This window comes from Chionomys nivalis, chromosome 6 (genome assembly GCF_950005125.1).
Source record: "Chionomys nivalis chromosome 6, mChiNiv1.1, whole genome shotgun sequence".
In the NCBI taxonomy this organism is placed as follows: Eukaryota; Metazoa; Chordata; class Mammalia; order Rodentia; family Cricetidae; genus Chionomys; species Chionomys nivalis.
In genome coordinates this window covers 93,305,213-93,331,271 of record NC_080091.1, presented here as the reverse complement: position 1 = coordinate 93,331,271, position 26,059 = coordinate 93,305,213, and the positions used below count along the sequence as shown (strand labels likewise).

At 44.7% G+C, this 26,059-nt stretch overlaps 1 protein-coding gene across 2 annotated transcripts in view; it reads left to right on the top strand.

Moving 5' to 3' along the window:
- Gpat3 (glycerol-3-phosphate acyltransferase 3) overlaps window positions 1–14,752 on the top strand; it is a 49,892-nt gene extending 35,140 nt beyond the window's left edge. For both annotated transcript variants that reach the window (XM_057773191.1, XM_057773190.1), the window contains exons 5-14: window positions 641–715; window positions 1,252–1,341; window positions 2,641–2,734; window positions 5,914–6,029; window positions 7,481–7,536; window positions 8,528–8,613; window positions 9,239–9,367; window positions 9,631–9,710; window positions 13,280–13,711; window positions 13,895–14,752. In XM_057773191.1, the coding sequence (XP_057629174.1) occupies window positions 641–715; window positions 1,252–1,341; window positions 2,641–2,734; window positions 5,914–6,029; window positions 7,481–7,536; window positions 8,528–8,613; window positions 9,239–9,367; window positions 9,631–9,710; window positions 13,280–13,391 (838 nt within the window). In that variant the 3' untranslated portion in view covers window positions 13,392–13,711; window positions 13,895–14,752. The remainder of the gene's footprint in view (window positions 1–640; window positions 716–1,251; window positions 1,342–2,640; window positions 2,735–5,913; window positions 6,030–7,480; window positions 7,537–8,527; window positions 8,614–9,238; window positions 9,368–9,630; window positions 9,711–13,279; window positions 13,712–13,894) is intronic.
- The last annotated feature ends 11,307 nt before the right edge of the window (window positions 14,753–26,059 follow it).

Sequence of the window (26,059 nt, the reverse complement as noted above, 5' to 3'; positions counted from 1 at the left end):
AGTGGGGTCCAAGTATTCTGGGGATGCACACGACTGTCTTTTGACATTTGAGAAGGAAATACTAGAGATTTTTGTTTTGTTTTGTTTATGTTTTTTGTGACAGGATTTCTGTGTAACAGTTCTGACTGTCCTGAAACTCACTCTGTAGACCAGTCTGGCCTCGAACTTACTGATATCTGCCTGCCTCTGCCTCCCAAGAGCTGGGATTAAAGGTATATGCCTCTACTGCCAGGCAGTACTAGAGCTTTTAATTTTTGTTTTGCTTATTTGATGCTTTTTGAGACATGAAGCCCAGATGGCCCTGAACTTGCTAAGCAACCTGGAATAGTCTTGAGCCCCTGATTCTCCTGCCTTGGCCTCCCAAGTGCTGAAATTACCAGCCTGTGCCTCCATAGAACTTCTATTTCTGAGAACTCACCATCTTTTTATCTTCCTCTCAAAATGAATCATAGAACGATTATAGAGTCATGTTGGAATCCACATTTACCAGACCTTCCCATCACTATCACTGTACATACTCCATAATGCTCTGTACTCCAAGTTAAAATAGTTTCCGTGTTCAGGAGGCTGTGAGGGACATCTTCAGGCTGTGACCCTAACATCTGGCAAATGCTTACAGTAGCCTTCTCTTCTCTTTCAGGGTTACTCTGGCTTTCATTGGGATCAATTTGATGATTATAGGAACTACGGTGGTTGGACAGCTCCCAGACAGCAGGTATGTCTCTCCTTCTAGCCTCACATAGGACTGTCCTCTTGCCCTAGCTGTGTCCACAAAGCGAGAATTGGGCTAGTCTGTTGGTTTTGCATTAATGTTATGGTCTCAAACCACTTGTGAGAATTCTTACCGAATTCATCTTTCATGGTCTTTATTTGATTTTTTTTTAATCTGTTTAAACTGAAAGTAGATTTTTCCAAGGGGAAAGGAAAAAAGAAAGTGAGACTGAGGAACCCAGAGGAAAAACAGAGTCTTTGACCAGGGCAACTTGGGAGGTCCAGACCCGAGAAACTTCAGCTGGTCTTTTAGGACTTTATTATAATCTAGCGGGGTGGGGGTTACTTCCTACTGGAATTTTGTTTAATTCTCCTGATGTACTTTGGGCCTTTAATAGGCAAAACATCAACGAGATGGCAGGAATCACTCTTTGGCGCAATGGAACCCAGGCTGCTGCTGCCAGCAGCGCATTGACGCTTTTATTGTGTTTCTTAGGAGTACCCAGAACAAGACAATAAAACGGTTTCTTTTTCTTTCAGCCTCAAAAACTGGCTGAGCGAACTGGTGCATCTGACCTGCTCTAGGATCTGTGTCCGGTCCCTGTCTGGAACCATCCGTTATCATAACAAGTGCGTGTAGGCCGTGGCTGCGGGCTTCAGACAGATCCATCGGGAAGGGAAGGGTTGGGGGTGACCATGGCTGCCCGCTTCAGACAGATCCAGCAGGAAGGGAGGGGGTGGGGGTGATGAGAGCTGGAAGGAGGTCGGGGAGGCAGCAGTGAGTTCTGGAAACTTCTGTGTTTCTCATTGCTGTGTTTTCAGAAGGAATACAAAAATTAACACGGAGCAGGGCTCATAGACGGCACGTGCTGAGGTGTGACCGTCTGGTAGGTTATTCCTCAGGGGTGGGCACTGCTATCTCACGGGAGAGATGAATTGTGGGAACTCTGGGTCTGGTTGCCCAGGGTGGCACAGGCTCAAAGTCAGGTTTTGAGCTGGGTCAGTCCATTTTGAAGATGCTGCTGCTGGCAGTGGGGGTATGGCAGAGTCTGAGGCCTGTTTTCCACACTTATTCCTGCCATTTCTAAAATTCTCTGTCTGATTCCTAAGACGGAATACTTTATTTTGCTCTCTTTACCCACAATCAGAGAATACGAGTAGCTAGGGGAAAAGCATCAACTAAACTAAAGTGATTGTGATTGCTTTTGAATCACTTTTCTCATAAGTCAATGTTATTTTTTAAAAACTTTGTTATTATTTACTATTATCATTCTTTTTGAGACAAGACCTTGCTACGTAACCCTGGTTGTCTTGGAACTCATTTAGTAGCACAGGCTAGCTTCCAACTTGTGGCTGTCCTCTTGCCTTGGTCTCCTAAGTGCTGGGATAACAGACACAAGCCACCCTGCCTGGCAGCATCGGAATTATAGGAATTCTAGAACAAGCTCTACCCAGCCTGACTGGTCTTGTTTACAGGCAGAAACATGTTGTCATTTGGTTTGACCAGGTGTTAATCAACAAAGGGCTCCTTAAAGTTTTTAAACCAGTTGAGTGTGGTGGACCACAAGGTAATCTTAACGTCTGGGAGACTGAGACAAGAGAATCAGATGTTCAAGGCCAGTCTCAGCTACACATCCTGTTTGAGGCCAGCCTGGGCTACAAGAGACCCTGTCTCAACAACATAATAGCATATTATACTCAGGGCAATCAACATAAATCAAAATAGTTGTGATTTAATAAAGCAAATTATAAATTACAAAAAGAATGTCATGGTCCCTCACACAGCTCATCGTAATACATGGGGTAATGTTTTAAAGATGGACCCATGTGCATAAAAGCTTTTAAAAAAATCCTAATCCTAAGTATGGTGAGTCTTTACATGCTGGCCTGTAAAAATCAAGTGTGTTCTTATGGCTATTATAATTGCAGGCAATACAGACCCCAGAAGGGTGGCATTTGTGTTGCCAATCACACTTCTCCCATCGATGTCTTAATCTTGACAACGGATGGATGCTATGCCATGGTAAGAGCAGGTCCTTGTAGTTCAGTTGTGTGTGTTTGCTGCATTGTAAACTGGAGCGCTGGTTGTTATTAGGGATTTGGCTGGGATCGAGCAGGATAGGCTACGCAGTGCATTTCCACAAGGAGCAAATGCTGTGGGAAGATAGCTGTAATAGGGAAGGTGGGAAAACTCCTTGACAGACTTTGTAATGTTGATTTCATCTCGCTCTGAGTATGCCAGCTAGCGTTTAGTATACCGTATAAAGTTAAAGTCTTTCTCGCCAGAGTTTTACAGATCCAACCAGCCAGTTAGTTCTCTTTTCAGAGAGATGAGTACAATTCTTAAAAAATCTGTTTCTTTCATGAGAATCTGGCAAGGAAGGCAAAATACTTGTGCCTCAGCCTGGGTCTCAGGTTTTGTTCACAGCCTCCTAAGAAAGCAAAGGAAAAAAAGCAGAAAATCCGGTAACCACGAAGTCCATAGCAAAACCAGGTCTGCCGTACCTTCTGTTGCTCCAACAGTTGGTCTTGACATTTCCTCTGCTGGGTTAATCCCAGATGCTGACTCAAGCTTCCTTCTGCTCACGGGTCAGACGTGTCCTAAGGAGGTGTGGGCACAGGACGACTAGACAGATGAGTGTCCGGGGTTCTCCCCTTCTCACAGGGGAGGGTGTAGATGGAGGGTCAGGCTAGGAGGACATACGGTGGCTTTTGTTCACGGATCAGTTCTCCAGATTGATGCTGGTGGTCTAGGGTGCTTTTCTGGGAAAGCCTTTGAAGGGAACCTACTGGGTTGTGTGTTCTGAGTGAGTGGGGAGTGCCATCCTGCACACTGGTTTGCACGGTGCCAGCGTGTACACTCTCCATGGGTTGTATGATCAACAGGCGTCTGTAAAGATTCTCACTTGCTGCTACGTTTGCTTTGTCTAAGATTGTAATCTCAGTGGATTCCGACATGTTCCCATGGTAGAATACTTGTCTAGCACATGTGAAACTCTGGGATCTAGCCCCAGCACCATCAGAAAAGACATAAAAATTCTAAAATAAAAGTACAACCTAGACATGGTGGTATATTTCTACAATCCTAGCACTCAGAAGGGAGAGACAGGAGGATAGCTGTGAGTTTTGAGCCCAGCCTGGACTACATAGCAAGTTCCAGGCCAGTCAGAGTTACATGAGAGAGACTCTGACACACCCCCATTTCTCTGCCAAAGTAAATAAATAGTGAAATAAAATCTTCAGAACATGTAACTCTTTCTTAGACAAGTACTTTTTAATTAGTGATGGTTATATACTTTGAAAAATGAAAAGAAACTTGAGAAAACACACATGTCATACAAACACAAATTTGTATATAATTTCAGTCTTTAGACATCCTTCCTAAAGCCCACCCAAGGCAGCCCTCAGAGCCCCAGAACATGCTTGGGCATCCGTACCAGCCTTCCATGTATGTGGACACACCTACTTCACCTGCTGTATTTGATTTTTTCTGTGATGCAGTTAGGCCAGGCCTGGGATTTCATCGTAGGAGGAGAGGCAGAGGCCTAGGCCACTGAGCTGCCTCTCTCAGGGCCACCTTGTGCTGACCTGCTAACAGAGTACTGCAGATGGGGTAATTTATGAGGAACAGGAGTTACTGGCTCACCCTGTAGGATGAGGAGTCTAAAGTCAAGCTGTCTAGCGAGGATTTGACTGTCAGAAGGAAGGCCTGCAGTTACAAAAGGAGGTCTGCTCCTAAGAGCACCCCACTTTGAAAAGATATTTATTTTCATTTTTTGCATGTGATTGTCTTGCCTGTATGTATGTCTCTCTGTGCATCATGTGTATGCAACTCCCCAGGAGGCCAGAAAAGGCAGTGGATTCTCTGTACCTAGACAGGGGTGAGCTGCCATGTGGGTGTTGGGAACCAAACTCAGGTCCCCGTGAGAGCAGCACATGCTCTTGACTGCTGAGCCATCTCTCCAGCCTCACCAAAAGCACTCTTTATAATGGTTTTAATTTATTCATTTGAGCAGGCTGTTGTGATCCAGGCCTGTCCCCTTAAGTCATTTCTCCAGCACTGTTGCAGTGGGGACTCAGTTTCCAGGACCTGAATTCCGGGGGATGTGCTCAAATCATAGCAATGGTTCAGTTATGATTTTATGTTTCTGAGACCACACCCTATTTCTTCTGTGCTTTGGCCAACAGAGAATTGATTATCATGCATTTGAAACTGAAGACCCCAGACTATGGTTGGTCTCTTTGTAGGCTCCCAACATTGTTGCTTGGTCATCCTTTCTTATTTCTTCTTGAAGGGTTAAAAAAGGCAAATGTATCATTTCATTTTTTATTTCACCCCAGAGACAACATGCTTATCAGTTTTTGCCTTTGTCATTTAACACCATTGTCTGGAAAAAAGCATCACTCCTTATCTGCCCTAGAGGTCAGACTTGTCCTTTGCTCAGCTGCATCATATTCTACTGTACATGTGCGTGTGTATGCATACACGTACACACACGTGCACATAAACACATGCACACACACGTATTCACTGTATATGTGCGTGTGTATGCACACACACATATTCTACCGTATATATGCATGTGTATGCACACATATACACACACACACACCCCTTCACCACCATCAAATCATTGGCACTACTGTTTATGCATTTCAACATTTAGGTATCTTTCAATATTTTGCAATAATAAGCAATACTATATCTCATAATCTTTTGAGCATGAATTTTCATTGTGCCAATATATTTTCAGGGAAAATTTCTAGAAGAGTAACGATTGAAATGGAGGATAATTGACTATGTCATCTTGACAGCTGTTAGATGTCCTCACTCCTTCCCCAAAGCCTTGTGTGGTATCAAGCACTAAGTCCTTACCATTTGGGTACATTCAAAATTATAGTTCAGTGTGGCTTTGACTTGCATTTCCATGATCTTGATGAAGTTGAGGGATCTCTGTTTTTCAGAGTTGTAGGCCAGTCCATGGAGTGAAGTGACTTTAACGTCTAGGGCGCTGCTAAAGAACACATTTTGGCTTGTATTTGGCTTTGCAAATCTTTTGTCTAGATTTGGGACTTATCTGTCAGTAAAAGGCACCCAGTCTTCTCTCAAGTGGGAAACAGGATTCCCTCTCTTGAAAAGACCCCTTGCGTCTTGTGGAAGGCTGTACCTTTATGTTTTTCTGTTTCTCCTGATACTTCTAGGTTGGACAGGTTCATGGTGGGTTGATGGGAATCCTTCAGAGGGCCATGGTGAAGGCTTGTCCACATGTCTGGTTTGAGCGCTCAGAGATGAGGGACCGACACCTGGTCACTAAGAGGTAAGCAGTGCAATTCCTTGGCCTTCACTGGAGGAACAGAGAAGCTGATTGACTTGGGTCTTTTGACCAAAGGGGAAAAAATATTAAGATGGGAACAAAGTCATGCAAAGCTCTTATTTTTCTGGAGTCATTGATAGGGCTGATGTAATAATTCTGTAGTCAGGGGGATATATGGCTGCATATAACCAGACTGGGAAGCTCAGATGTCTGTTTTGCTATGACTTGAGTACAATCATTGAACAGCTAAAGGTTTAAAATTTCAAAAATTTATTTGCTGAATAAATGATTGTTTTTGCTGAGTAGTCCTGGGCCGTTAGAATCTAGTTACCAGAGAGCTGATAGTCACCTCTGTATCTTTCTGTCACTGTCACAAAATACACAAGAATCAACACAATAGGGAAACAGGTTTATTTTGGCTCCTGGTTTCGGGGTTGTCAGTGTGTGGTCCCTTGGCTCTGGTGCTTGGGTCTGTTTCTACACAATAAACTGAAATTTGTCAGAGGAAAGCCAATCACTTCATGGGGATGGGGAAACGAGAGAGTGGAGGGACCAGGGTCTCAGTCTCCCCCCCAAGGGCAGGTACCCAGTGACCAACGTCTTTCTTCTAACCCCATCTTCCGAAGGCTCCATCACCCCTCAGCAGTGCCGCAGGTGGCAGCTGAACCATGAACACGTGGCTGTAGAGAGTACACCCAGCTACAGCACATCTTTACGGAAAGAGAGATGAACCCACCAGGAAGAAAGCTAAGGAAAAGCTTTCCCTGAAGATGCTGTGCTTACTGCTTTTAGACATGCAGGGGTGGCCTGTGTTCCTAATGCAAACCCTTTCCTCTCTCTGGAGTCCAGGCTAGACTTACTTGTGCCAGCCTCCTGTCTCATCCCCCTGAATACTGGGATTCCCATACCTGGTTTACGGTGTTTGACTTCATAGGAAAGCTCATCCTGACTTATCTGAGGGGTTACTTACTTAATGGCTATAATGCAGCCAGATCAAGCGTGATCAGACTTCCCATTTTTTCCACACATCGACTTACCAGCACATGGAGAAAGGCAGAACACTAATGGCACGTGGCTGTCTAAGTCCCTTTTAAGAGCAGATGGAAGAGCTGGACTTGGCAGTGCATACCTGTAGCCCCAGGACTTGCAGAGTGGAAACAGGAGGTCAGGAGTTCAAGCTCATTCTCCGTTATGTAGTGAGTTTAAGGTCAGCTGAAGCTAAGGATACTCTGTCCCAAACACACTAGGCTGAAGTTAGCAAAACCCACTCACTTCAGAGAAAATGAAAGAGCCCCGATTTCCTTGTCCCCTTGCCCCTTATCTCTTTTTCTTTTGTCAGTTATTTCTTTTCTTATGACTTTTTTTTCTCCCAGCTAGCAGGCTAGGAAGAACAAGGACTCTCATCTCTTTGTCTCTCAAGATTGACTCCTAGACCCTTTATTTTTTTCTTACAGATTAAAAGAACACATCGCTGATAAGAAAAAGCTGCCCATATTAATCTTCCCTGAAGGTAAGAACAGAGACTGCCCACCAGTCTACAGCTGAAGGCAGTAAGCCGTCTGAGGGACTCTTTGGCACTCTTCGAGGAAGGGACGGGAGCCTTTTCTTTTCCTGCTTTCTGATGGGTCACAGAACCTAGTGATTTAGTTTTTTCCTCTTTAAGACAGGGTTTCTCTGTGTAACAGTCCTGGCTGTCCTAGAACTCGATTTGTATACTAGGTTGGCCTCGAACTCACAGAGATCCACCTGCCTCTGCCTCCTGAGTGCTGGGATTAAAGGTGTGCACCACCACCTGATGCTTATTTGGTTTGTAAAGTAATTTTTTCACAATGGTATTAAACAGCAAGGTCTATGACTTTGTAGGTGTTATACTTAAAATGCATGTCAATCATTGTGATGGGGTTGTTGTTAAGTGTTTAGTGGCAAAGTGAAAGTTTGCTGTTAAAATTACTCCAAACTTTTGAATTGTTTTTGAAGCAAGAGTTGACTTCAAAGTAGCAGTAAAGTATCTGCAGATTTGACCTCCTGATACATGCACCCATGTGAAAAATGTAATAATCTCTAGAGAAGTTCCTTTTAAAATTTGTTTTTATAAAGTGACTTGTAAGTGGAGACTGCCCATTCATTTCCTGGCTGCCCAGACCCAGATAATCACACAGAAACTATATTAATCACAGCACTGTTTGGCCAACAGCTCAAGCGTGTTTCTAGCTAGCTCTTATATCTTAAATTAACCCATTTCTATTAATCTGTGTATTACCATGAGGTTCATGGTTTACTAGTAATATTCCGGGCATCTGTCTCCTTCCGCAGTTACATGGCAGCTTCATGTTGACTCCGCCTACTCTCTTTCTATATCTCTGCTCAGATTTCCCACCTGGCTTTACTCTGCTAAGCCATTGGCCAAAACAGCTTTATTCATTAACCAATCAAAGCAACAATAAAATATAAAATAAAAGAACATCCCCCATCAGTGACTCATTCCTCACTTCCTCTGCCAGGTACCTGCATCAACAATACTTCTGTCATGATGTTTAAGAAAGGAAGCTTTGAAATCGGAGGGACCATCTATCCAGTGGCAATGAAGGTACAATTCAGAGTTTCAAATGGGGAGCCTTTCATTGTTAGCTTTATTTGATATCGTTACAAAAGCTTTATTTGATATCATTACAAATTTAAAACATGCAAGAATAAAGAACACTTGTGTATCTCTAGATAGAAAATCAACAATTGATAGACAGGTGATAGACACATGCATAGATAACTGGTAGGCGATATATAGATGCTCAAATAGTAGGTAGATACTTAGAGATGGAGATAGGAAGATACAGAAAAATAGATAGTTGGCCAGATGGGCAGACAAGATGACTATGCAGCCGAGGTTGTATTAATACTAATACAAATATTATTGGTGGGCAAATATGATTGACTCCTGATTTTGCTGACTTTCTAATTAAGTGTGGGGTCACATATTTAGAAGTCATGTAAATAGCTTTCTTAGTGCAGCACTCTGGGCTCTGCTTAGCAAAGCAGTTGACACTAATTGAAGGCATTAGTGGGGTTGACTTAGTTCTTGCTAAAAATTCTATCAAGGGAAGAAGTCAGTTCTCTCAGGATCTGATAGGCTCATTTATCTTACCATCTGAGAAACTCTGATTTGGATGAGAGAAGCCAGCATGGAATTCATGGCTGGGGTGATTGTTTTCTTGCAGTACAACCCCCAGTTTGGTGATGCGTTCTGGAACAGTAGTAAATACAACATGGTGAGCTACTTGCTTCGAATAATGACCAGCTGGGCCATCGTCTGCGATGTGTGGTACATGCCTCCCATGACCAGAGAGGTATTGCTTAGATCATGTCCAGTCTTTGATGCTTTATTTAATCAGATAAAAGCAACGAAACCTTTTTCTAAAGCCTTGGGTAGTTCCATTCCTCCCATCATGCTTTTCTTCGTTCTCCCATCATGCTTTTCTTCATTCTTAGCAAACGGGATGTTTCTTAGTAATGTATTTAGTGTTACAAAAACAGATAAAAATGATGTTGAGACATATTCAGGTGTTTAAAAACGTTGTACTCAAGAAGTGTAACCTTTTCATTTAACCAGGAAGGAGAAGATGCGGTTCAGTTTGCGAACAGGGTTAAATCCGCCATCGCTGTACAAGGAGGACTAACGGAGCTGCCTTGGTAAGAGCCTCTCAGAAGCAATTGTCTTCTTTTGTAAAAATGCATACACTTAACAAAATCGCACTGGTTAGCTATAGATTTAGCAAAAAGTATGTAAGAAAAACATAAATAGGTATGTAGAAGCTTTTCTCTCCCACTTTAGCCTGGGAGTCCAGGCTGGCTAAGAGCTTTGCCTTTATTCCTATACCCACCTCTACCTTACGGCCCAAGATAGAGGTTCTACCTTCACCCAGTGAGCACAACAAATGACTGACTGGGTGGCCCTTGGAAAAGGACACGCCCATCTCCATAGGCGCACACACTGGAAATTACACAAGTAACAAATTTGTATCTGTCTGCTGCAAGTCTCGGGGTAGCAGTGAGCTGCAAAGGAAACTGGATAATGTAGTCTTTGCTCTGGATGACCGAGCTTTTAGGTAAAAGTGAGAGTTCTTTTACTGAAGAAGAAGAAGGGAGAGGGAGCCTAGATTTGGGGGCAGGCTGTTTGTGTTTTACCCTCACTGTTGCTATATCAGAAAACTGAAGAATGGGAAGAAAGGAAGCAAGTGAGATATTTTGGTGATAGATAACTATAGCTTTCTTTCTTTTTTCCTCTTTTTTATTTTATCTGATGAAGGGTTAATGTAGGTGTGTGCATTGGTCATCTTGGCTTGCCATAACATCATACCACACAGTGGTGTCTTCGTGGAATTAGTTTGCTCCAAGTTCCGAAGGCTAGAGGTTTGAGCTTAGGATGGTCAGCCGGTTTCTGGTGTGGGTTCTTCCTTGGGTTTCAGAAGGCTGTTTTCTTTGTTCAAGGATGGAGAGAGCAAACTCTCTAGTGTCTCTTGTAATAAGAGCACAACTTGCTATAAGGGCCCCACCCTTTTGACCTTGTCCAACCCTAATAAACCTACAGTCCTCATCATCAGGTATTGCCACACTGGGAGTTTGGCCATATCTTCAAAGATGGGCTGGCTAGCATTTTATATTCCTTTATCCAATAGTAGAGAATGTCACTAAAATATATTTTGCCCATTCACCTATGTTGAAATCAGTTAATTTATGCCTTCCCAGCCTATTTCTGTCAAACACTGTGCTTTTTTTGATGCTAATTTTTATAGCAAAAAAGTCATTTTAGAAGTTATTATGCTAATTAGCCAATTTTGGAAATTGATGGCAGTTGGAAGTTGATGCCATATGACTGCTGAGAGTCTGAATTCTTGACTGACAGCAGCTGATCTGCTCTAAGCCGCAGGCTAAGATGAGCATCTTTTTCATCTCGTAATCTAATCTGGAAGTGTTAAACTGGCAAACACTAACATCACAAAACTATAGGCCGCCCACAGACTAGAAGTATCTTAGATTCCTCAAATTCATATGTGTAGCTGCCTTCCTCTTTTTCCTCTTCTTAAAACCTCTTTTCCCAGTGCTTCCTCTTACCCAACATGCTAGCCCTATCTGAATCTATTATGAAAAGCTTGTGGCTGGGTCTGTGGTTTCAGGCGCAGGGAGAGAAGCAAGCACGCACACACACACACACACACACACACACACAGAGAGAGAGAGAGAGAGAGAGAGAGAGAGATCAGGTAGACTCACTGTCAGGTTCACTTAGGATCTCTGTAAACAATGACCTTCACCTCTAACCCTAGTATTGAGGGACAGAGGCAGGAGGATTCCCATGAGTTCCAGGCCTACCTACCTGGCCTGTTTTTCCAAAAGGAGAGAGCCTTCCTGCCTTTCTTGGATATAGTTTTCATTCACCTGCTGAGTATAAGTCTAGACTGATTTCTTGGCAGGTGATTGAGAACTGCTGTGTGATGGGGGGGGATGAGTATTTTTAATTTTATTACTTTTGTTTTTTGAGATAGGGTTTGTCCATGTAGCCCTGGCAGACCAGGCTGGTCTCAAATTCAGATCTACCTGCTTTGGCCTCCCGAGTACTGGGACTAAAGACGTGCACCACCACTGCTGACTTTTTGCTGTGTCTTAAACTGGCTATTATATGGCTGTACCTTCCTAAAAGAACTAAGATCCGCTGTTACTGTAGTGAGGAGTTTGGTAGAATTTGAAGGTCCTAGAGGTGATGTATCATAGCTGGGCCGGTTCACTGGGTGGCTAAGAAGAGCATCCAAAGGAGATGCCCGGAGGCTTAGGAACAGGCATTATTAACAGCAGCAGCAGCAGCAGCGCTTGGATTATTGTCCAGTTTGATTCGGGCCCTAGAAAAAGAAAAAGACTTTTCTTCTCTCTCCTTCTCCTTTGTTTCCTGCTACTCAAAATCCATGTAAACGCTACGAATAATTAGAGGTGGCTCATCTGGAGAAGAGAGGTTTATGTGTACAGTTCTTAGGACCCCATCACAACCGGGTCCATTTTCAAGTTGTAGGCTGTGATTGAGGCCTGACTCTGAGCCTGAACATTGCACAGTCTTCAGGGATGTGTCTGTATGAAGGTCAGTTTCCCATCTCGTGGAATCGAGTTCACTGTGTGAACCATGATCGTTCGGTACTGTCAGAACTTGCCTGACTGGGCTAAAGTTCAGCACTCCCAACACAAAGTTCTCAGCCCCCTCCCCACAGGGGTTAAAAATCTAGCATATTATAATGGGGGCGGGGAAAGTGCAATCACCATAGCCTGGTCTCCTTCCAGCTCTCTAGTTTGCTGTTCCTTTTGTCCAAAGAAGTAAGACACTCAGAGAGAGCCCTTATAACCCAGAAAGATCTGTGGTCCACAGCCCTGGAGAAGGTTCAAAGATTCAAGGCTCCAAGTGGAGGAAAGCTGTTTCTAGTGTACCAACTTCTGGCCAAATGCAGTTTACGATTTTGTTTTATCTTGAATCTGTTTTGGAGTATAAAAGTGTAAATATGTTTTTAATAAAAATAAAGTGGTTAAACATAGGGTTAGATTTGAGTGACTATTAGATAGTTTATTTTTTAAGAAATTTGCCTGTGTTTATAACTCTCAAGTGGAGAGCAGTCTCATCGTTTCCTGTGTGTGTGTTTATAGCTTCTCACAGGCTTTCTCGGCAAACCACAGTCAGTGCAAAACCAACGCTTGGTTTTCCAAGGGAAGAATCTAAAGAAACATCTTGGCTGTAGTAATCCTTGTTTCTGTTTGAATATTGAATACAGCAGCTCTAACTTCTGAAACAAACCAGGTCGGAAGCTAGGGATGTACAAAGTTCCAAGTTCAAGTCCCAGCCCCAGAAAGCTGGCTGCCTCTTCAGGGCAGAAATGGCACGCAGGTGGTATTACTCTCCACTTTAGCTCAGAGAGCTTGTTCTTTGCTCGAAGGAGCACACACTTGGTCATTTGTAGAGCAGAGACCAGAATCAGCCCTTCCTGTTTCTGTTGAGCATCCTGGCTCCAGAAGGCATCTATCTGCTCCTCTGGTTTCTGTTGAGCATCCTGGCTCCAGGAGGCATCTATCTGCTCCTGTTTCTGTTGAGCGTCCTGACTCCAGGAGGCATCTATCTGCCAGTCTGGTTTCTGTTGGGCGTCCTGGCTCCAGGAGGCATGTGTGAGCATGCGGCCCCATGTCTTCACTGGCAGAACATCCTCCTATGTGTACCTCTCTGTCTGCAGGGATGGAGGACTGAAGAGAGCAAAGGTGAAGGACACCTTTAAGGAAGAGCAGCAGAAGAACTACAGCAAGATGATCGTGGGCAATGGCTCTCCCAGCCTGGACCTGGACTGAGCACTGCGGATAAACGAGCCTTCTCAGAGCTGGTCTTCAGGAGAGACGTTTTATAGCCTTGTTTTGTTGTGCTGCTCTTTGCTCGTTTATTGTTAGTCTTTTCTACCGGATGACTGTCTCTACCTCTTCACACCGGAGGCAGAACCTACAGGTGCCCTTTTCTGATATCATGGTTAGACTGTGAACTCAATGAGTTGTAAGGCTGCTTCTCGAGTGGAAACAGAGTCTGCCTTTTGTAAAATGATGTGTTGTTGATGATTGAATGAAATCTTTGTGTGCAAAAAAGTGCTTCGAAAGTGTGCTTGGAACTTGTCAATAAGGTAATTCTCACAGCCGGGCGGTGGTGGCGCACGCCTTTAATCCCAGCACTCGGGAGGCAGAGGCAGGTGGATCTCTGTGAGTTCAAGGCCAGCCTGGTCTACAAAGGGAGTTCCAGGACAGGCTCCAAAGCTACAGAGAAACCCTGTCTCGAAAAACCAAAAAAAAAAAAAAAAAAAAAAAAGGTAATTCTCACAAACAGCCCCAAACTCTGTAATTGGATTTCCTTCTCCCTATTTTGAGACAGGGTGTTATTTATATAGCCCAGACTGGCTTCAAACTCACTACACAGTCAAGACTGGCCGGGAACTATTGACTGTTCCTGGCTTCACTTCCCAAGTGCTAGGATTCCAGGCATGTGCCACCTCACCTAGCTGTTGACGTCAGTATCATATGTGAAATCTCACCACAGCTTATTCCTTACGGGCACAATTATGGTTGCATTCTGCCCTAAGAATGGAAGAAAAATGGAGGATTATTTTTAGGGAAAAGGGCAAATCTGTGGTCACCTGATCGGAAAGGTATTGAATGGAGATTATCTCCCCCCTCCTCCCGTGTATTGCAAGAGAGATGTTGATTGGTTATATTTATTTAAGAAACATGTAGGAGTGCCCGTTTGTCTGCCGTTGTTCCCATAACACGTTCAGTCCAGCAGCAGTGGGAAAAGCCCAGTTAGCTTTTCTTGTTTGTGTGCTAAAGATCTCCTTTGTCTTAGGATTTTCTTTTTGTTTTTAAAAGGGAAGGAGCCTTTCATAAACAATCACATTTAGGAAGCGAGTGAATGCGGAGCTTGTTTCCTGTGCCCCCACCAACCTCACTGTAGTGATTTAGTCCCAAACTTCCCCTAGCCTTTTAAGCAGAAAATGAAGTGGTATAATTACCTTTTGGAAACTGAGCCTTAACGTTTTTAAAGAGGAAACAAGCTTTCTCCCAGTCCAATAGCATGAGCAATATTTGATGATAGCAATATATTTCCGCGGCGAGCTCTTGAGGCTGTTAGGAACCTCCAGAGAAACTCTATACAGAAAGTGAACTGTCTTACTGACTATGAATAAATTTTATATTTTTAAATGGGTGTTGTATTATTCTTCCTCTGTGTCTCCCTCTTTTCCTGTAGCAAGCAAGTGTTTTTGTTTCAGCAACAGATTTTATTGGACATACACTGGCTAGTTTTATATCAACCGGACACAAGCTAGAGTCTTCTGAAGAGAGAGCCTTAGCTGAGAAAATGTCTCCATGAGGTTGGGCTGTAGGCAAGCCTACAGGGCGTTTTCTTAATTAGTGATCAATGGGGGAGAGCCCAGCTCCTTGTGTGCGGTGCCACCCCGGGGCTGTGATCCTGCGTTCTATTAGAAAGCAGACTGAACAAGTCAGTAAGCAGCACCCTCCATGGCCTCTGCCTCAGCTCCTGCCTCCAGGTCTGTACCCGCACTGCTTTGGATGATGGAAATGTGAGTGAAATAAACCCTTCCCTCCCCAAGTTGCTTTTGGTCATGGTGTCTCCTCACAGCAAGAGTGACCCTGATAAGACAGCCCAGGACAGCAGCCACCACTCTTTCTCACCTTGGTGTGCAGCCTGGCTGTTTGGAATCTGGTCCTTGAATCAATGAGAGCCCATTTAAAGGAATAGTAGGGAGCCCATTTAAAGGGATAGTAAAGGTCAGAGGAAGGTCAGCCCAAGGTCATGTGTGGGGTGAATACCCACTACAAACCCCACCTAAAGCAGGCAGATTTAGGCAATCTTAGGTAATGTGATTGGCTAGATTGGCGGGCATTGTCAGTGCTCCTCTAGCTGATTAGATCTAAAGGGCAGTGCACACGGTTGTCTCTGGTGGCCAGCATCTTCCCTTCTTTCTTCTCCTCCCTCTGGGTCTGTTGTTGCTTCGGGTTTGAGTCTTCCTAAAACAAGATCAGGGCGGTGGTGAAGGAGAATGATCACATTCAGCTTTGTTAAAGTGATCCTTTGCTTGATTTACCTTTTTTTTTTTTCTCTCAAAGAGATGTTCCTATTTTTACTTTTAGTATTGGTAAGGCTTGAATTACTGAGTCCATTTCATGTTGCTGTGTTTGAACACAGATGTCTTTCACAGAGCATAAGAGAACAATAATGCTGTCGTCTATGCTAGTTAATGGAATGCTACTATGGAGACAGCGGGAGTCTCCTGGGTAAAATGTGGTCCTATAGGAAGAGTCTCACCCAGTAGGACTTTTGACCTATGAGAAAGGAGACAACACACAGAACACACAGACCAGAGAAAAAACATATGAATAAGAAGGCAGCCAGTCATGTTCAAACTTCTACCTTAGACTTCTTCAGAACTATGAGAAACTCATTCCCAGCATCTTGTTATAGTAGCACGAGACAACCAATACACATTAATCAAAGGCCGGGGGTAAACCCTTGTGAAGGAACCGATGAAGCATGGACCACCTGAGAAGATGCGGTGGGAAGGTTGAGCATGCTGTCTTGTTACTCCTCCAAGATGTAATGTCTATACCATCCATGAGAGCACACCAGAGGCAAGTCACGGAAAATATACACAAAATAGCCAGACTAGCATTTTTCAAAATTATCAAAGTCATAAATGCCAGTGAAGTACAGAGGAATGATAACACATTTACCCAATGTTTGAGCAAAATCATGGTGACACTACAGTCCATCCTGTAGTAGCATGGAGCCTTAGGACTAACCCCAGGTGTGCCTTGTCTAACATCCGTGAAAACATCTAACGTGGCACCTTGAAGTGGACTCTTTCTCCACAGAGATACTAGGCTAAGAGATGGACTAGGCGAAGCTGCAGTCTCTCAAATATTTGGCACCATTGGTTAGCCAAATTTATGCAGAACTTTATAGATAGGAATGGATTCCTGGAGTCATTTCTTCTCATCTCCTAAGCAAAACTGTGGTTCTGAAGGAACAATCTCTGAAGCCACTTAACACCAGCACTGAATTCTGATAAAGGTCTGACCGCTCAATCGGTGCCCGGTTTTAGCAACAGGTGAAGCCAGGGCTGCCTGTATCAAAGACGGTTCCCACAAAAGTCAGGCGCCCACCATAGCCAGAAACACAGGAGACTCAGCACAGGAGTGGCTTCAGAGACTGGCACGCTTTCTGATCGTGGTCAGAGCCTGATCCGTTGACACAGTAAGGAAGAAATCACAGCTTCTACAGCTTCCCTCAGCTGCTCCCTGCCATGGGGTCTCTGTGTCCCCTACCTGAAAACCTCCTGAGTTCCGTGTGGCAGTTCACATATTCCCATACCTCACTTTGTAAAAGTTCTTCAGGGCACTTAATTTACAAATAGGGCCAAGATGGAGCTCAGCTGGGGCGGATTGTCTCCCACACATGACGCTCTGGTTTGATTTCCAAACACTGCATAGAATTAGGTGTGGTGGCACAGAACTGTAATCCCAGTCCATGTATGTGTGTGTGTGTGTGTGTGTGTGTGTGTGTGTGTGTGTGTGTCAGGTGGGGGAGGGGGAGAACAGGAAGAACATTGGTTCTTTGCCCAATAGCAAACTTGAGGCCAGTTTGGACTATAGACTGCAGAAGACCCTCTTTCCCAAAACAAAAATAAAAAGCAAACACAATAAAATCAGCAATGAGTCTAAAGGAACACTGTTGCTCTTAAAATAATAGTCAAATCCAAATTGAAAGACAGGACATTTCTTTCTTTCTTTCTTTCTTTCTTTCTTTCTTTCTTTCTTTCTTTCTTTCTTTCTTTCTTTCTTTCTTTTTCTTTCTTAATTTACAGCTATCTCTTTCCAGAACTTGTGTTTCTCAGAAGAACTAAGCCATCCTCCTAGAGGATAAAGGAAAATCACACGAACGCCTCCTTAGACTAACAAGTGAGGCCAGGTGTGCTGAGGTATGCCATTAATCCCAGCATTCAGGCGGCAGATACAGGAGGCTCTCCGGGAGGCCATCCTGATCTCATAGCAAGTTCCAGGCTGTCTGGGGCAACATTGTGAGACTGTTTTTTTTTTAAAAAAACAAACAAACAAACAAACAAAAGCCCAAAGAAACGAGACTAACAAGTGAATCTATCTATCATCTCTACCATCCATCCATCCACCCATCCACCCATCCATCTACCCACCCATCCATCTACCTACCTATCATCTCTCAATCATCAGTCTTCTTTTCTTTTTCCCCTCCTTTTTTTCTATCTCTTTTTTAAAAGCGCAAGTTCTGTCCTCTAACTCTTTCCAGTCCAACACTGCAAGGTAGGTACACTTTAGTTTTCCTACCTTTCTGTATTGTATGTCTCTCTTCCAGGGAGGAATGAATCTGTTTCCTACCCCTGATATTTACTCACTGCTAATCCATCCCATTGCCCTTGCCACCCTCCCCCACTTAGACATCTTTCTCTCTCTACTCTGTGCCTGCTTCTACTGGATCCTCTTCCACGAGAGTCCAGGTCAGGAGAGGCAGATCATAGATGAATCTGCCATGCAGCCACCATGCTTGAGTCCCCATTCAAGACTGGCTTGTCTCAGTCAGGACGTCCTTATATCCCAATGCAGGTCCTTCACCTCACCTACTTTAGCTCCAGTGTGTGGGTAAGCCCTTCTCTGTGGATCTTCCCTGACTCAGCCCTGCCAACTTTGCTGACCTGCCATAGCCTTCCTACCCCCAGGGTGGAGGTCCCTTTACTCTGCGCGCTTATAGCTGTAGGGCTGTGTTGTTCAAGGAAGGAGGATGGGAGAAAAAGGAAATTCAAGGATTCTTTCTGCTTCTTTTTCTTTTTTAGAGGCTTCCTTGCACATCTTTTCCCAGGCCTTTGTTTTCATTTGTCCATGTTTCTTTAGGTTACACATGGATGGAGAGACATCTTGAAGTCAGGATCTCTTCTGTGGAGCTATGCCTTTAAGGTTTGCTTCTAATCTTGAACCTACTGTGTCTGTTTATGACCAGGCTGGTTCCATGGAAGACGGTCACATGTTTAAGGGTCATGCTTACAGGATTTATTTTGGAAATGTCACTGTGACACACAACTGTCCTGCATTGTTTTAGCCATGCTGAAGTTGGATATTGTCTTTTCTCTCACATGTTGCCTGGTTACACTATTGGTAATATTGTTCCTTTCCACCAACATTGGCACATAAGCCCTGGCTGCCTGATTGGGTGATTTCTTTCTGCCTAAACACAACCCACAAACCTCAAGTGGGTTTTTTCCTAGAGAGCAGCAGGATTGCCAGGAGACTTGGTTCTTTGTTTGTTTGTTTGTTTGTTTTCTAGACAGGGTCTTTCCATGTAGCTCTGGCTGTTCCAGAACTTGCTCTGTAGCTCAGGCTGGCCTCAAACTTATAGAGATCTACCCTGCCTCTGCCTCCTGAGAGCTGGGATTAAAGGAGTGCACCACCATGTCCAACTGAAATTTATTTCTTGTTTCTTCTGTGTCTCTGAGTGAGACAGCTCAAAGGTCCTGAGAGTGATCTTTGCTGCCATCAGGATGGGTGAAAGGGAGAGTAAAAGGCATTCCTCCTGTGGTCTGATGCTCTTTATTCAACAGTGCTAGAAGCCAGAGAACCCTCAGATTTTTCAATATTAAAATCCACTCCCTCTTTTAAGCCAAAGCAAACTGGGATGCACTTAGATAGAAGAGGACTCACTCCTGGACAGGGCCGCAAATGAAATAGTCCTGAGGTAGATGGCTTTGTAAACATGCATGGTTAGTGGGCACTGTGTACATGCGTGTGAAGGATCCATGCGGTATCAGCTACTTTTCTCACTGCACCGAGAAGAAGCACCTTACAAAAGCAACATAGGAGTGGAAGGGTTGACTTTGGCTCACGGTTTGAAGAGATCCAGTCCATCACGGTGGAAACATCAAGGCTGCTGGAATGTGAGGCAGTTGTGTGTTCAGCCAGGAAACAGAGGGGGACAAAGGCCTGGGTTCAGTTTGCTTTCCCCTTTTTGCTGAGTATGGGACCACAGACTAAATAAATGAAATGGTGCCCAAAATTAGGGTGGGTCATTCCATCTCAGCTTACTACATCTGGGAACTCCTTCACTGACATACCCAGAAATCCTGGTAATATTAACTACCAGGCTCCTGTACCCAAAGTGTCCTGACTCTGCTCCTTCTGCTCCCCACTCTCCCCTTGGATAGGTTTCATGTACGCTAGGCTGGTCTCTAGCTCAATACATAGCTAGAAAGGCTGTGAAGTCCTGGGGCTTCTGCCTCCTTTGTGAGTGCTGGGTGGCAGGGCCGCACCAGCACAGTACTTCAGATGGATGGGACCGGGGCTCCACATGCCTGTACCCACCCCTCGGTCCTGAACTCCTTTGATTCTCTGTTGTGCTGTGGAAAGACCGAGAACTCTACAAAACAAAAATTAAGCACAGCCGTAGAGCACGGGATATGTAATTTATAGAATTCCCCTCCACCATGGGACCCAATTTTAGCTTTCAAAATCCATCACACTCACTACAGACTTGGTTGAATGTTTGCAGACTCCAAAATCTCCCCTGGAATAACTTTTGGGAATATAAAACTATTAAGCCAGTGTTAATCTCACTGGGCCAGAATAAGAGCACCACCACATTTTTTTTGAGCCAAATTTGAAGGAAACTATTCAATACTGGCCAGGGTGATAGACACTGGTCACGTCCATACCTGGGATTCCCAGAGAATGCCCCAAAATGACATTAGTTAGGTGCTTACAAAGGCAAACCCTACACGGCTTTGTACAGCCCACCTTTGTCCAATCAGGAGCAAGCATACATCCTGACAGAATGCCTGCTTATGTACTTTTGCCTACTGCAACCAAGCACATCCTTTGTAGTTAGGGCAGCCATTTTTCTTTAGAGATGTGAAAACGTGAGGCCTGCTATCTTACACAAACAACAGCCCCCAGCATGCTATAAAGTTATCTGCCCTTGGGCAAGTGGGGCTTGCAGGTTAGAGGCGTTTTTTTTTTTTTCTTCTGGATCTCTTAGGTGTTGTAATTAAAAAATAATGTTGGTCTCACAGTAGATTAAATATTAACTAAATCAAGCCAGACTCTAGATGAGCAATTGTGCCTGGGAGCTTCTGGAAATTTCCTCCCTGTTGCAGAAGGTGGTGTGGGTATCATCCGGGACAAGGAGGGCTCCTGTGGTGCACAGATTCTCTGGCAGCTCTTCAGCACGCTGCCCAGTGCAGGGCAGACAGCCAGGGAGAGTCACTGAACTCTCATAAGGACCAGGGCAACCTTTCCAGAAGTCTGCTTCCCCTTTTATGAGAGACAGCAGAAAGGAATACACATTTTGAGGCCCCAGACATCTCTCACTGGTGAGTCAACCCTTTGAAGGCAGAGGGAAATGGCCACATTTAGTAGTCTGAGCTGCAGAATGGTTATCCTAGCATGGCACACACTACGCTCACATCAGAACCTAAAAGGGGTAACTCTCTTGAACAGAAACTCAAAAGGATGTTTTCGTCCTGGGAATTGAGGGTCCACAATGCTGTTGTTTCTCTTTCAGGGAAACATAAGCAGATATGTTAGCCACTCATGTTTCAGAAGACGCATCCTCGTTATCAGGAGGAAACTCAGCTTTATAGAACCACTCAGAATCCAACAGGAATGAGTCATGTGGCCTTAAACAAAGTGATGTCAGAAACAGGAGTCCAGGGCTGGAGAGATGGCTTCACAGTAAAGAGCAGACTGACTGCTCTTCCAGAGGACCCGGGTTCAATTCCCAGCACCCACATGGCAGCTCACAACTGTCTGAAAATCCAGTTGCAGGGAATCTGACACTTTTACACCAATGCACATAAAATAAAGTTAAATAAATCATAAAAATTATACACATACACGCACAAGATAAGCCAGGCCATTAAAAGAAAGAAAATAAAAAAGAAAAGGAAAGGAACAGGAGTCTGGAGAGATGGCTCAGTGGGTAAAACTGCTCATGCTCAGTCATGAGAGTGTCTGATCCAGCCCTGCACAGCAAGTCAGCTTCCCCATGTTCTGGGCCCTGTGCACATGTGTCCACTCACAATAAGCGTATAAATACATACATGACTATTGTAAAGTGATGAAAGAAAGAATTCATTTTCTCACTGCCCTGGGGATGGGTCTGGATTAAATACAAAGTGTTTTGGCCGAGCCTTCGACCTTTCCCCTCCATTCTCTTTTCTCTTATTTATAGCACGGCTCCCTTGGCACACGGCTGGTGCAGGTTCTCCGTGCTTTGTTCATTCTGGCTTGCTATTTTAAACACTGTGTGGAGGTCGTCTGCAGCTACAGTCCTGTGTCTCGGCAGCAAAATTGCTCGGCTAAGAAAGGCACAAGGCTCACTGAAGTGGTGTTCAAATTAGAATATTTTTTTTAAAAAGAATATACATTTTTCCCAGTAGCTCTGTGAATTCTTCTCAGATGTGTTTTAGAACGAGTCACATTTATTTCCTACTATTGATCTCATGTCTTTCTGACGTGATCTTTTCAAATAGTTGGTTCCATCATTAAAAGATAATTCAGTTTCATAGACTATGAGTAAGTCAAAAATCCTAAGACAAATTTCAGCTTCTACTAAGAAAGTAAATGTGTCATATCAGAAGCTGAAAGGGTTGCTACATGCTCACACCTTTAAATGTGCTATCTTCTCTGCAATTTCTTTTATTTTAAATGACGTTTCAAAGAAAAATTTTACTAATAAATTTTATTCTTTGAAAACTATGTACACACACATATAATATATTCTGATATGCCCCCATTACCCCTTCCCACCACTGCTAATCTTTCTACCCCATACAAATCTCCTCCCCATGTTCCTGACTTTTGTTTTGTCTTCCATGAGATTAACTCTACCTGTGTGATTATGAATTTGGAACTGTCCAGAGATATTTGGTGGGCACACAAATTGGACACTCTGCCTCCTTCCCCTCTCAGATTCTGTTTACTGCTCATAGTTCAGCAGTAAGTGGTGAGGTCCCAGGAGCCGTCCTCCCCATCTCTAGTTGACTGTTGACTAGGACAGTCTTGCATAGGCCCAGTGCCAGTAACCGAGGTGGTGTGGGGCCATGATTGCCATGGACATGCGGTGCTGATCTTACAGTGCTTGTGTTCTTTCTGCTTCCTCTCACACAGTGATCTCTGAGACTTAAGGGGTTGGTATAAACATCGTGTTTAGGCCTCAACAACAATTGTGTTAGGCTCTCAGCAACAACTGTCACTCACCAATAGCTGTCACTCACCATCATGATGCTGTCACCATCAGGTGTCACTCACCATCAGCTGTCACTCTCCATCAGCTGTCACTCACCATTTGCTGTCACTCTCTATCAGCTGTCACTCTCCATCAGCTGTCACTCTCCACCAGCCGTCACTCATCGTCAGCTGTCACTCTCCACCAGCTGTCACTCATCGTCAGCTGTCACTCTCCATCAGCTGTCACTCTCCATCAGCTGTCACTCTCCATCAGCTGTCACTCTCCATCAGCTGTCACTCTCCATCAGTTGTCACTCACCATCAGCTGTCACTCTCCATCAGCTGTCACTCTCCATCAGCTGTCACTCTCCATCAGCTGTCACTCTCCATCAGTTGTCACTCACCATCAGCTGTCACTCTCCATCAGCTGTCACTCACCATCAGCTGTCACTCTCCATCAGCTGTCACTCTCCATCAGCTGTCATTCTCCATCAGCTGTCACTCTCCATCAGTTGTCACTCTCCATCCGCTGTCTCCATCAGCTGTCACTCCATCAGCTGTCACTCACCATCAGCTGTCACTCACCATCAATTGTCCCTTCTCATCTGCTATCACTTATTCTCAGGACCCTGTGCAGTCACGGGTCTCTGCATTCACCTTAACTTCCCTGGTTAAGACTGAGTGGCCTTTGTCTGCGGTGTCTATAGATGTTTAGAAGGCAGCTTGATGCTGTCGGGGCTCCCCTAGGACCCAAGACATCATGGCGTTTTGACTGGGTTTTAGTGCCAGGCATGAGTTCCCTCTTGTGGAGCGGGCCTCGGATCAGTTAGTCTTCTTATACGTTGTAGTGCATTCTTGTACGGGAGATTTTGTTCTGCAGTTTGTGATGAACTTCAGAGAGTGGATCACTGTAGAGGACACATTTTCTACAGCCCAAAGTTCAGAAAGGAAATCTGAAAAGGAAGCAGATCAAGTTTGAGAAAGATGGCAGACCCCAAAGATCTACATGAAGGATAAATAAGTCTGGGTTTCAGCCCCCTGGCCCTCCTGCTGTTGCTGACCCATTATAATAAGTATTGGAAAGTCTCAGTTATTCTAGGCTGGCCTAGGGTAAAAATTACAGAGTGACTCTTATGGCAACAAATTAAAATAACTTTTGGATATATCACCTGTCCTGTAGTGTACCTTTCTGAGCAAAAACTTTGCAAATATTCATTCATATATTCATTCATTCATGCATTCTTTGGTCATTTGGGGGAAAATGTTTTCTGGGCAATACAGCAATACCTTTCTACTTGAGTGCTTTAACCATCTCTCTGCTCCGTCATTGGCAGCCTCAGGTCGTCTGCTGGAGATCTTGTATTCTTTCTTTCTTTTTTTTTTTTTTATTTTTTGAGACAGGGTTTCTCTGTGGTTTTGGAGCCTGTCCTGGAACTAGCTCTTGTAGACCAGGCTGGTCTCGAACTCACAGAGATCCGCCTGTCTCTGCCTCCCGAGTGCTGGGATTAAAGGCGTGCGCCACCACCGCCCGGCCTTGTATTCTTTCTTTAGTCTTGGGTTAGATGCCTCCATCTCTTGAAATAGAGGACCAGACCGGGGCCAAATGGATGAGTGAGGGTTTTGCGCCCTGGCTTCTTCTGACAGGGATTGAAGTACGGCCCCTGGGTGCGCACGAATAGAGGCAGAGCCGTAGAGGCACAGGAAGGTGGTTTCAAGACTTCCGAGTTCTAATGAGAGTGGCTGATTCTCTTCACTTAGTCCTGTAACGGGCATTCTACCAAAGTGGAGAGATTCGGGTGCTTTCCTGGAAGAGGAAGGTTCCTTTGTGGCCGCTGCTGCCTTCACAGAACCTGCTAAGCCACGTAGCGGGCCTGCGGCAATTGCATTCTCTGCCTCTCAGCTTCTCTAGGTACAAAACTCACTGTAATTGCAGCTTTTCATGCAGCCCACCAGAAACTCTAATCCTACAAGGAAATCTTTATCCTTGTTTTCAGGTGAGAAGAGTGGAGCTCGCAGAGCCTGGGGGAGGCATGGAGGCACCATGGCTGTGTTTTGGTTATTTTTCTTCTGCTGCTTCATTGCCGCCTTGTGTTTCTTCAGCATCGCGGCCCCCTTAACAGCGCCTCCTGCTGGAGGAACTCTCCTAAGCGCTCCACTTCCCTTCTCTGTTGGTTTGTTGGGTGACATCTGAAACTTGGTTGCTCCCTCTTCTTCCCCCTGCACGCAACAGGATTCTCCTATCAAAATATCTTTGGTGGGGCTGGAGATATAACCAGCTCAGTGATTAAGAATCCTTGCTGTATCCTCCGTTTGGACGCCTGCTGCTCCGGCCCGTACAGCCAGTGTTAAATTCTCTACCATTTCTTCCTGCTAGCGGACTTGCGCTAGAGCATTGGTTCTCAACCTGTGGGTCAGGACCCTATCAGCAACCCTCTATCTCCAAAAAGGTTTATATTAGGATTCATAACAGTAACAAAATTACAGTTATGAAGCAACAATGAAAATAACTTTATGACTGGGGTCCCCACAACATGAGGAACTGTATTAAACGGCTGTAGCACTAGGAAGGTTGAGAATCAGTGGACTAGAGTCTCTGTCTGTCTGTCCCGTTGCTTCGCCGTCTCTCCCTTCTTCCTGTGCTGGGGTTGAGGAGAGAGGTTGCCATGAACCCAGAGCTGCAGGGTCCTGAGAATCCCCAAGAATTGTGTGAGTCAGAACCATGAGCCTCAGGTTAAACCTGAAGCCAGACTGCAGCTTTGAACAGTGTACCAGAGGGCTCAGCTAAACACCATCCAGACAGCTGACCTGTACAAAAAACAATCCCATGTTATGGTAAGCTGCTTGTGGTAACAAGTGGCTGACACCCACCTGTCCTCGTCCCTAACAGGGCTCGGATTGCTCACCAGGGTTGCCTTCCTCTTCCAGGGAACTGTATTGTCTCTGGGAAGCAGTTCCTAGCCAGCTGCCACATTTCCCAACGTCCCTTTTTATCTGAATGGAGCCATTGACAGGTTCTCAACAATGAGAAGAGAACGGAAGCCATTTGGGTCATTTCCAGAAGGAGGAAGTTAAGAAGTGGGTGTGTTTTCTCCACCCTCTTGGCCTGTCTGCGTGGCGGAGGAGGCAGAAGGCCAAGGTCCAAGAGTCTAGAGGAACCACAAAACAAAACAGCCTGGTTGCTTCGTTTTACCTCAGAAAGGGACCTGGGAATC